Here is a 12,349-nt window from a genome sequence, read left to right as displayed (position 1 = left end):
GTGTGTGTGTGCGCGTGTGTGTGCGTGTGTGTGCGCGCGTGTGCATGGGGGTCGTCCCTGCCAAGTAAACATTGCAGCGATGAAGTCTGAAACACATACAGATGTTTCTGATGCTCTATAACAGGTTTATTCTTTCAGATTTTTATATGTTTGCCTTTTTTTTCTTGGCAACTAAAATATTTCAAACACTGTTGGCAGAAGTGATCTTGTTTAGACTGAAAGCCATCAATAAATAATTTTATGAAGTTATTTCTGTTTTGTTTGATTCCATGATGTATTTTACTGAATATCAGTAATTACAATGCAAATCCAAATTATTGTCATATTTTTTAAACAGGTTGGACACATTGGCCAATGATGTTTACTGACAGTTACTTATATCTTGTCTTTTCACTTTATTAAGACCAGATTCTGCAGGTAAAATTACAATGATAAAGTGACTTGACTTGGACTTGACTTGACCTATTACAGGACTTGACTTGACTTGACATAAACTGTGACTTGACTTGACTTGACTTGCCCAAGAAAAAATGACTTGGGACTTACTTGAGACTTGAAGGTTAAGACTTGACACTTACTTGAGACTTGCACATGTGTGACTTGGTCCCATCTCTGGTTATTTTTATAGGTATGTCCTGTTGTTGTTTGTAATATTTACAATTATTTTCTTAACTTAGACAATCAGTATTCCTATCATTACTCTTCTTCTTGTCATCAGTTACTTGAATCCACTGTCATCCTTTATTGCGACTTCTGACAGCTGTCGATCAGCAGTCAAGCTGTCATCTGTTTGCAGCTCAGTTGATGTGATGTATCGTCTCTGTGCAGAGGATTGTGGGTCAGAACAGCCAGAAAAGCATGCTGGCTTGCAAACTGCAAAATCAGACCAGATGTAGTAGAACATCCTGGTATTTTTGGCATACTGCACTCACCTACATGTATTGGGACATGTAAATCTTTCTCTGGTATACTCTATAGTATGGTACTGTGGGGATTGGAACGCACAGCCTAGTTTGGATCCTCTTGTTTGCTTGGGTGAGTTTTAATCAATTAAACTTTACAGCACTTCACAGAAACCTGAATGCCAACTAGTGGTTTGGAGGTGTAATTGCAGAGTGACACAGACAGACCACAAGTATAAATGCCCACACAGCGTGGGTCACATGCATAGACAACGGCGTAGGCTTTGCATAGAGCTGACGCACAAGTATAAATCTGCCTTTATACTATTAGTAAGCATTTATTCGTCTATATTTAACCACGACTAGGATACTGCACAGAATGGATGCTGACAGCAGTCCTCATTGGCAATGAGTGTTTGTGTTAATTGTGAATAATTGTGTAGATACACAATGTAAACCAGGATTTGTGACATCTCCTGTACATTTTTTATTTAATGTAAATAGCTGCATGTCAGCATCACTTTTCTTTTTAGGAAAAAGTTTAGGCATTTAGATAAACTAAATGTATAGATGCAGTAGATGGACTAATGAATGGAATACCTGGAGCATTAATCAGCAGCTCAGACAGCGACCCCTCTAATCATTGCCATAATCACCAGCTTATCAGGAGTGAACTGAACTAGATTAAGATATAGTGTTTGCTTAGCATGTTTCGAATTGCTTGATTGATGCAGCATGTTTAGACTGCTTGTGGGCGGATTTTGGACAGCAGGGTAGGGATGGTGTCTGGGCTGCGCACATGGACGTAGTAGACAGCAGCTCCTCCAGCGATGGCAGTCAGGCTCAGCTTAAACAGGCGGCCAGCGATGGAGGTCTCTTGTGCCTCCAGCTGCAAGAGATGGAAGAGAGAAGGTTATAGCCAAATGGTCAGACAATCAGTCGTAATTTATACTTGATGTTCAGATAAGTAGGGACTCAGACCTGTCTGGTTTTTAGTGGCTGGTACATGCGGTCAAACTGGGTAAGGATTGCTTTGCGTGCTCCCTCCCATTTCCCTGGTCCCATCAAGCGGTACTGGTAGGCAGTGACAGGTCCCCACAAAACCTTCTTAAACATTGTGTAGTCTGTGAAGAAGAGCCAGAGGAGACTGGGCCGCACCCCAACTTCCCCGGCTAAGTCATCCATGTAGGAAACAAAGTCCACCTGCAGGGGTGTCAGCTTTGACACAATGTAGCTGTGGAGAGGAAACATCAGAACTCCAAATTAATGTAAAAGCAATGACTCAGTATAGTAATAGCTCACAGATGAGTTAGCATGTTAGCACTCCTTGTTTCCTTGTCTCAAAGTCAGTGGGTTTTTAAAAAGATGTTTTTTGTTGAATACCTTAAATAAGGTCTGTAGATATATAAAGAGATTTTCACATTTAGTTCTGAGCACAAATGTCAGTAAATACCCCACTCTTGAATTTGAAGCTTTAAGGTGTCTTTAAAAAGTGCTAACAAGTGGCTACATAAGACTATAGAACATCATCAGTTTCGTTGTGGTGATGATGTTAACTCATGCGACTGTTGTGTGGCATTAGCTTTTTACTTCTGGCGATTGCATTTACACCTCAGAAGATTAATTTGCTGAACAAAACATGTAAATAACATAAACGTTTGTTTGCCACAGAGTTTAGTTTAGGCAATAATCCAAAATCCAATCATTGCAGGACGATGCTAACTCCTGCGTCGGCCTACCAAAAAACATCATCCCTGCAGTCATCTATATAAAACATAGCATTCTTTGTGTGCACTCAGACTGGGGTGTTTCCACATGTATAAATTAATTTAATTTTAAGAATTGTGTTTCTGTCAAATTTTTTGTAAGTGGACGAAAGGAAAAAATGAATGAAGCTCTAAAAACGCAAGTGCTCTCATCTGTTCACTCCAGAGGGACATAACAGAATTTGGGACAATGTTAGTTGCAACAAATAATCAGGCAAAAGAATATTGGGAGTTTTACTTTTTGGAAATGTCCTTGGTGTCCTGCTCCACAGCCTTTATCATGGCCTGGTTTGAGGGCAGCTTTTTCTGCCCTGAAGTGCAAAAGACAGAAGACAGACATGGGTAAATAGGCTGCTTGGAATCTGACTAGTGGCAGATGATAGAATGAACACGAAGCCTCACCTTTGAAGACACGTGCGACCCAGCGGGCTTGCATCTCAGCCTGGGGCATGATGGCTCCAAGAGCATGGATGAAGCCCACAATAGCCAGAGTGGGGTGCTCCAGGTTGGGAGGGAAGACGTGCTTGTACAGACCCACACGGTGCCCGGACTTGTACATAGCATTGCTCGGCAGGTAAGGGAAATCATAGCTGTAGCCTGTGGCGAACACGATTACATCCACCTGTAACAAGGATGGTATTAGTTAGAGATAAGATTTAATCATGCTCGAAATAAAGAAAGTATCCTTGGATACAAAGTTCTCTAACGTTTTCCACAGTGCTGCCATCATCAAACACCACGGTGGAGCCACGGATCTCCTTCACGTTTGGTTTGATAATGACCGACCCAGACAGAATCTTCAGCGGCAGGTCATCGTTGATCACTGGGATCTGACTGAAGAGTCTGAGGAGGCAGCAGAAGAAGCAAGATACTGTAAAATGAATACTGGACATAGATTCAGTGCTTGAATGTGCTTCAGCATCTGCAACAATGTGAGGAAGTCAGACTTTATGCAGAGTCATAGTTTGTGTAGTCCTGACAGCACCTACCTGTGTTTGGGTTTGAGGGCATACATGGTATGGTCATACATGGCGTTGAGTTTGTTCTCGCCAATCCAGTTAAGGATGTTGATGGGCAACAGCTGGAAGAGGATGTGGACAAAGCGCGTGTTGTACTTCATGTCCACTGGCAGGCCGTTGTCGGAAACCTGACGGATGACCCAGGCGCCACGACGAGTGCTCATATACACCTACGACAAGAGCAATAGTCAGACACAAACACGCATGAATTAACTAAAAAGAAGGAAGACAAGAGCAATCAGAAAAGACTCCGCCAACCTGCTCTGCCACTCTGCTGCTCTCCACAGCGATGTCACCTCCTGAGTTACCAATGCCGATGACCACCACTCTCTTCCCGATCATGTGTTCAGGCCCCTTGTAGTCCCAGCTGTGGAAGTATTTGCCTTCAAACGTCTCAATTCCTGAAACACAGCAGAACGTTGTCTTTATATGTTTTGTTACTCCTTTTTGTTGTGTGTTACAAGAAATACTGGAATCCTGTTCCAACAGCAAGAAGTGAAAAACAACGGGATCCTGAAATGGTGCTTGTTATGGCCTCATTTTAAATAGATGCAACATCTTGCCTGGGCAAGAGATGTGCAAGCTATATGTTTTTACCTGGGAAGTCTTTGAGCGGCAGGTTAGGGTAGGTGTAGTGACCAGAGCAGCAGATGACGGCATCAAAGACATGCCTCTCCTCCTGTCCATCTCTGTTCTCTGTCACCACTTCCCACTGACCAGTGCGGGAAAAGTCTGATCTCTGTTTAACACTCTTGACTGATGTCTAAATATAAAAAACACACGCAGTAGATTAGTTTGTGGATTGTTTGGAACTGCAGTGAAAACATTTACTGAGCCACACACTTCTTTCACTGTTACTGTATCTTGTTACCTGAAAGCGAATGTGTTGCAGCAGTTTAAAGTGTTCTGCATACATCCTGAAGTATTTCAGGATTTTAGAGTGGTGCATGTAGTTGGGGTAATCAGCAGGGATGGGGAAGTCACTGTAGCACATCATCTCCTTGGAAATGTTGATGGTAAGGGAGCGGTAGATGCTAGCCCTGTTTGGCTCTGAAACCTCCTGCAGATAAGAGGTTTTAAATGACAGGAAATGTGGGGAAAAAGGAAACAGTGAGATCTGGCAGCAACGTGATCCCTCAGCTCTCAACTTGGATAGCTTAAAGCATAAACACAAAAAGGCTGTTTTTTATTTCTGGAGTGGTGACCTGCCTTGAACTTCCATAGTCCGCCCATATCATCACTGCTTTCGAAACAGATTGGCACCATGCCCTCATCCAGACAAGCCTTAATGCTGGTCAGACCAGAGGGGCCTGCCCCGATCACTGCTACTTTGTGCACCATGGTGGAGCTGTGGGACGGAAAGAGAAAAATATATTTTTTAAACTCATGGCTGTCATCACATATAAGTGCATCATTCCCAAGTACATCACGCCAAATGTGTGAAGTCATTCCAGCCCACTGTAATCTGTGAGACAGTTCGGTGAATGCCACTGTGCATTAGAGCAGTATTTAGTGCATGTATGGTCTTGCTTTGCCAGCAGTCTAACTGAAGGCATGTGTGCTGGAATCACATTAAAACCTTGTGCCAATTTGGAGGCCCCCCCCCAGCATACTGAGAAGGTATGGGAAATTTACGAGATGGAACAGATAATTTGCTCCTTGCAACTCCAGAGAGAAGTAATTATTCAAAGATAACGCCCTGCTGTGGCCTTACTAACATAGTGAAGTGATCGAAATCCGCCTTCATATTTTCCAGTATATATGTATCTCTATCTCCCCGACCTGACTCACCTCTTGATGCATACATACACTCATGCCACTGTAAACACACACACACACGTAATTCCCCTCCCTAACCTTTACCGTTACCTTTTTTTTATTTAGTCTTTTTTGTCAGACATTCCCTTTTCCTAATTTATACCTTTTGTTTCATTTAGAAATTAATACTTTAAGCTGGGATGTGCTTGGTTTATTTTAATTTCCTCTTGTTGCCTGTAAGCCACATAGGCAAAGCTGTAGAACCAGAAAAAAGAATGTAAATTCTGAAAATGATTGCATAAGTTGCTGGAATTGAAATAAAAACTTAGTTTAAAAAAAAAAAAACTTGAAGAACCAAAGAACTGAACTGAGCTTTCACTCCAAGTTACATTAAATTACATCCTTCATCAATGTTTGCAGTGATGGATAAATGTCTTGAGACCATGTAGTAGTTAGGGTTAGACTTAGTCTTGGTTAGTCTTAGAGGGTTTGTAGGTTGTAAATGTTACTGCGTACTACATGCATGCTGCATGCACATTGTTTTTGTTAAATGTAGGCAACAGCTCCGAATCCCTGTTATCAAGCTTCACACAATGAAATGCAGATGAACAACCCTGATGAGCCAGGGTTTCTCATCTGCATTTCATTCTGTCTCATGATTTTCTTTATTTTTTTGTTGTTGTTTTGTTGTTGAAACTGCACTGAATTATAAAATGACTTTGACAATATGTCTGGTTGCATGGCCTGCAGCACAGAGCAGTGAAACTGAACTCTTTTGCACTAAATACAGGTTCTGCCGTGTAGCTTTCTCAGTTACAAGTAGAATTAAGAGCAGATCGTACACTTATTACACTACATATGTGCAAAGATTCAGTGTTGTGATTTTATCACTGCGAAATGTGCAAAAAAAAACCTATTCTGCACAAACCTTTTTTGTTTGATTCACAGTCACGTTGCAGTTTAATCATTTGCACATGAATGGGTAACAGAAGACATCTCACTGACATATTAACAACTTACTCAACCACAACAATTTTAAGAAATTGAATTCTTTAGCGGAAATATAAGTATAGCAGCTCTCCGTCTTACCTCTATCCTTGTCTGTCCTTTCTTGTGCAGGGCCAATGGGGACGGGCGTCACCTGTGCACATGCTTTTATAGTAAGATGATAATCAAGAAAAAAAATCTCCCTCTCTTTTTTCTGCCCAAAAAAGGCAGCACCAGCTGGGTTGTGTTTACTGAAATCTAGTGGGACTGATTTTGACTAAAGTTCAATTTGTGTCCTCTGAATTAGATTACATGGATGGAAGAATACTGATGAGTAACTGAGAAACTATTGTGCACATCACTCCATTGTCATGTGTATCTGTCTATCATGACATGAGACAGTTTCACATTTGTTCCCCGTTTATTTAAAAATCCTTACAATCAAATCATTCAAGAACAAGCCCTCAGTGAATATTGAGCAGCACATTAAAATCCAGTGAACATAACAGTGTAATCACATGACCATACAGGTATATGTATATACATTAGGAATAGAGTCTATACAGGAATCACACAATATCATTTATAGTATATAGCAGGCAAAACTGAGTGCAGTGAAATATATTGTTGTCTTCATGTTTGATAATGTGCAAGAACAGATGTGCTGACAATATCTGAAAGCTGAATAAACAAACAGAATGCATCTTTCTTCATGGTCGTGAAGTAAACAGGTGACACGTGGAATGTGCAAAATCTATTTCGTGATCGTTGTGATGAACATCTTTTCCTTAAGTGTCAGTATCACTGCAATATCAACATATAAAACAACACAAATCATCATAAAAATCATTTGGTCACAATATCACCATCCAGCATATTTAGATTTGCGACAGAAGGCTGAGAAAACTAAAAGAATGGAAGCTACCGCATCACTCGCTGGTCATCTTATCGCTCACTCAGTGGTCAGTTATTGCAGAGAGAGGGCACAGCATGTGAGAGGTCACTGAAAGTCTACAATGGGTTCAATTTAAGGTTCAAATGTAGTTCATACATTTACACAGATGTCATTGATCTACATTACTCATCATGGTACAAATCAATAGAAAAGTTATTACTGTCCAACACACATAGAAATTAGGGTGAACTTGTTCTGGTTTCTAGCAGTACCAAGAAATCTGTGTACAATGAACGAGACTGAGCCAGCTGTTGCGCAACTTGTTAAATAATCTGCTTCACCCTGGAAGAGCGGTCGTGTCCTTACCAGCAAAAGTCAGCCAGTTACTAGATCTGTGCACATGAAGTAAATGAATGGATGTGGTGCAACAGTATGCACCACAGCTCCTTTACCTTTCTTCAAATCTCTTTAGTCCAAACCTTTTTGGAAAAATATGAGCAATTATGCTCAACAGTTGCAATTTTTTCTTTTAGATGATTTAGATAGTGACAGAGAAAGGAGAGACGGAGGGGATGACATGCAGCAAAGGGCCCAGGCCAGACTCAGTAAGGACTTGGCCTCAATGGTACATGCTCTACCTGGTGGGCTACTGGGATGCTCCAACGGCTTCATGTTATGATACATATCTGACAATAAAGACAGGATTTATGACGTGTTTGTGGGCTAATCTTTTGATTTCTTGCTTCCTTGCAAATAAGCTAAAACACCTTTTTAAACGCAGTGGTGCCTGCAGAATTTTTTCATAAGGGTGGCCAAATGGGGCCACTGAAAATCTTGCGACAGCACACCAAAACCAAAGGCCATAAATTTCAGGGATTCATTTATCCTGCTGTAGTATACAGGGTATTTTAAAACAGTTAATATTACTAATTATCTGATGTGCATAGACTAACATTTTAAGTTCCACAATAATTCTGTTTTAATGTGTTTTGTTCATTTATATATATGATCTTTTTCCTTAAAAGGCAAGTACACAGCTTTAATTTGAAGGAGTGCATTGATTGTAAAGAACCAAACATTTACTGAGAACAGGCCCTTGCAAGTTTAGGGGAGACTTGTGGGGACCATGGACTGTAAAAATAAAGGACCTAACTACCGCGACGTCACCCATTGGTTTGTGGACTCCCGTGCTGAAGCATCAACTACGGCATTTTGGCTGTCACCATCTTGTTTTTTTGGAGCCAGAAGTGACCATATTTGAGTGAGAGGCTGGCACTGTTGAGGGCCGAGGGTTGGATGTGACCAAGAAGCCGAGTACACTATCGACAGACGACCTGTCACTCAAAGTGTCCTGCCCTAAAACATGCATAACTTTAAGCCTAAATGTAAACAGATGAGTTACATATATACAGTCATGTGAAAAAATTAGGACACCCTATGAAAGCCTGTGTGTTTTTGGACATATGGATATTTAATATCAATTCTAACAATACTGGGAGATTCAGGTAATATAACTAAACAATTAAAACTTAAGAAAAGATTTTTATAACTTTCTGTAAAATGTAATTTTAAAAAAATGCAATTTCTGGTGAGGAATACATTAGGACACCCCCACATTTATTCCCACTTAAAATGGCTAAAATCACACACAGGTGTATCACATCCGGTGCACATGATTAGAACATCGTTACTCAGCATTTTGAAGGAGGCTTGCCCTTTTAAACCTCAGACATTTAGTTTGGTGTGCTCCAGACTGCTGAAGTGACAGTGAACACCATGGTGAGATCAAAAGAGCTGTCTGAGGCCTTCAGAAAGAAGATTGTAGCAGCTTATGAGTCTGGTAAGGGATTCAAAAAGATCTCAAAAGAATATGAAATCAGCCATTCCACTGTCCGGAAAATAGTCTACAAGTGGAGGACATTCAAAACAACTGCCACCAGGCCCAGGTCTGGCCGTCCAAGCAAGTTCTCCCCGAGAGCAGACCGCAAGATGCTAAAAGAAGTCTCCAAAAACCCTAAAGTATCATCATGGGACCTACAGCAGGCTCTTGCTACTGTTGATGTGAAAGTGCATGCCTCTACAATCAGAAAGAGACTGCACAGGTTTAACTTTCATGGGAGGTGTGCACGGAGGAAACCTTTGCTCTCTAAGAGAAACATGAAGGCCAGACTGAAGTTTGCCAGAGTGAACATAGACAAAGACCAGGACTTCTGGAATAATGTTCTTTGAACAGATGAGTCTAAAATTGAATTATGTGGACGTCAGAAGAGAGGACATGTTTGGCGTAAACCCAATACAGCATTCCAGGAAAAGAACCTCATACCAACTGTGAAGCATGGAGGTGGAAGTGTCATGGTTTGGGGATGCTTTGCTGCAGCAGGACCTGGCCGGCTCACCATCATAGAATCCACCATGAATTCTATCGTCTATCAGAGGGTGCTTGATGAACATGTGAGACCATCTGTAAAAAAATTAAAGCTGAAGCGGAACTGGACCCTGCAACATGACAATGACCCAAAACATACCAGTAAATCCACCAAGGACTGGCTGAAAACTAAGAAATGGAGAGTCCTGGAATGGCCGAGTCAAAGCCCAGATCTTAATCCCATTGAGTGACTTGAAACGGGCTGTACATGTAAGAAACCCCTCAAACATCTCACAGCTGAAAGAATTCTGCATTGAGGAGTGGGGCAAACTCTCCTCAGACCGATGTCGGAGACTGGTAGACGGCTACAAGAAGCGTCTCACTGAAGTTATTTCAGCCAAAGGGGGTAACACTAGCTATTAGGGGGTAGGGTGTCCTAACTTTTTCCTCAGTTAGAATATGCATTTTTATTGATATCTTTCGTTTAATGAGTAAAACAAGGTTAACTTTTGTTGTTTACCTGCAATTAAATCACTTTCTTTCCCAGAGATAAAGAAAAACAAGATCAGACATCGATATGTGAACATTTGTTATTAAAGAACTGAATGTTTAATGGGGTGTCCTAATTTTTTCACGACTGTATATATATTTAAAAATCAACCCCACTACAGTCGTCACGAAAAGGAAAAGCAATTTTTACCAGGGTGGCCATGGCCCCCCTGCCCCCCCATTGGGGTCACCACTGCTTTAATGACACATCTCCTGCCTGTGAACAGTGATATTTGCTCTTCAGATTTGGCACAGATGTTGCACAGCAGACACTTTAACACAGCTCTCCTCATGCTGTGCCCCCAAATGGCTTACATATCAGTCAACATGACACTGCTAACGTCAAACACCCCTCTGTGTTACAACATCTCGACTGCTGGCGTCATTTAAACAGCAGCCAGTGCGTGGGTATAAATCAGTCTGGCTGTTTATCCCTTTACTGATTATTGCCTTTGTGAATCTTTAACAAAGAATTAATGGGTAATCTAAAAACATTATGAAAACCCATGACTCAAGATTAAAGTCACGAGAAATCTACCCATAGTGCCACGTGATATTGCCTAAGAAGACTTTCTTGTGTGTCGAGACCTCCTGTATGTACACACTGTAGTGCCATTCATTACAGTCGTGTTGAAGGTTACAAAACTTGACCTTCAAACTGTGATCACTGATCCAGGAACACTGGCAGCACTCCAGGTGTCCTCATCCAAGCTCGATGCCAATATTAAACTAGGTGCTGCCACAGCGCTGGGGGGAAATGATGTGGATAGTTACACATTCTGGTACATTTTTGTCTAACTTTATGAATAACCAGTCGATCATATCTATCAGACTGTAATTATTATAGTGCTTGCTAAACTGGCTGGGGCAAACAAAGTACAATGCCAGTGTTTTAGCAGCATTTTCACAGTGCAGAAATCTAGCAAGCTCTCATTTCAGGTGATAGGAAACCATCACCTGAAGGTGTTGATTTAAAGTGCCCCTTATACATTCTAACAAATGTTTTAAAGGGATAGTGCACCCAAAAATGAAAATTCAGCCAATATCTACTCACCCATATGCCGAGGGAGGCTCAGGTGAAGTTTTGAAACCACAAAATATCTCCATACTGCTCGTCCATAGTGATCCAAGTGTCCTGTTAGAGCTACAGGCTACAGTGAGGCTAAAAACAGAGTTCAAATGACGTTTTTCCAAACAACTTTTTATGTCGGGGCTTCAGGACACTTGGATCACTACGGACGAACAGTATGGAGATATTTTGTGGTTTCAATTATGTGTTCTTGGACATCTGAATCTGGGGCGCCATCAGCCTCCATTAGGTGGAGTTGTGTTGCTACCTCCTCTCCCCTTGGATCTCTGCAAGAGATGCGAGGACTCTAAAACTTCACCTGAGCCTCCATCTGCATATGGGTGAGTAGATAATGGCTGAATTTTCATTTTTGGGTGCATTATCCCTTTAAATCTCCCAAATGACTGTAAGAACCAATAACAAAAATTAAATCAGGTTGACCCTGTGATTCAATTGCAAATATAAATAAATAATACATTTAAAAAGTCTCAGTACGTCAGCTTGGGCTGAGACTTTATGGGTGGGCTCATGAGCTTAATTAACATCAGCCTCAGTCAGAGCGCGTTTATCAACTTGAACACATTTCAGGCACGTTTCATTTCCCTGCACTGTTGATAACACGCAGCCACATCTTGAGATGATGAAATCAGAGGAAGGTCTGGATTGACGACTTCAAATTGCTCATGTAATGTCAAGTCTACCAAAGTCTGGTTTTCATTAAAACAGCAAATATGTGATTCATTTACCAACGAGCCAAACTGTGATATCAGTTTAGAGGGTTATATTTAGTGAACGGACGGTTTATTACTTTACAATGAAGATGTAAAGATATACAGTTATCACCTTCAGTATGTTTTTTTCCATTCTCTTATGGACAGATGTATTGTACATTATGTTAGTCTTCAGCCTCATTACACTATTTGAAACTGTCAGTGCCCAGAGAAGAGGATTCCACACACTTCTGACTTCTGACGTATATCCCCTGATAATAATGAGGTTGCGCATATGTGATCTTTCAGAGTTGATTAGTAATCAGTAA

At 41.1% G+C, this 12,349-nt stretch overlaps 1 protein-coding gene across 1 annotated transcript; it reads right to left on the bottom strand.

Moving 5' to 3' along the window:
• Nucleotides 1-375: 375 nt before the first annotated feature.
• LOC117253575 (flavin-containing monooxygenase 5-like) lies at nt 376-6,642 on the bottom strand. The gene is made up of 11 exons (XM_033621109.2): nt 6,535-6,642; nt 4,897-5,035; nt 4,559-4,747; nt 4,285-4,450; nt 3,946-4,088; nt 3,658-3,857; nt 3,376-3,511; nt 3,071-3,290; nt 2,907-2,979; nt 1,884-2,136; nt 376-1,791 (listed from the first exon to the last, which is right to left on the bottom strand). The coding sequence occupies exons 2-11, from the start codon at nt 5,026-5,028 to the stop codon at nt 1,642-1,644; spliced, it is 1,662 nt and encodes a 553-aa protein (XP_033477000.1). The 5' UTR covers nt 5,029-5,035; nt 6,535-6,642; the 3' UTR covers nt 376-1,641.
• Between the last annotated feature and the right edge of the window lie 5,707 nt (nt 6,643-12,349).

This window comes from Epinephelus lanceolatus, chromosome 6 (assembly GCF_041903045.1).
Source record: "Epinephelus lanceolatus isolate andai-2023 chromosome 6, ASM4190304v1, whole genome shotgun sequence".
NCBI lineage: Eukaryota > Metazoa > Chordata > Actinopteri > Perciformes > Serranidae > Epinephelus > Epinephelus lanceolatus.
This window is presented reverse-complemented; position numbering and strand designations above follow the sequence as displayed.

What these genes read in the sequence shown, in the direction of transcription:
- LOC117253575 (XM_033621109.2), bottom strand. Translation starts at nt 5,028, where the DNA reads ATGGTGCACAAAGTAGCAGTGATCGGGGCAGGCCCCTCTGGTCTGACC. An exon ending in GCCCTCAAACCCAAACACAG is followed by an intron (nt 3,512 to 3,657) that starts GTAGGTGCTGTC and finishes CTGCCTCCTCAG; the next exon opens with ACTCTTCAGTCAGATCCCAG. An exon ending in GGTCGCACGTGTCTTCAAAG is followed by an intron (nt 2,980 to 3,070) that starts GTGAGGCTTCGT and finishes TTTGCACTTCAG; the next exon opens with GGCAGAAAAAGCTGCCCTCA.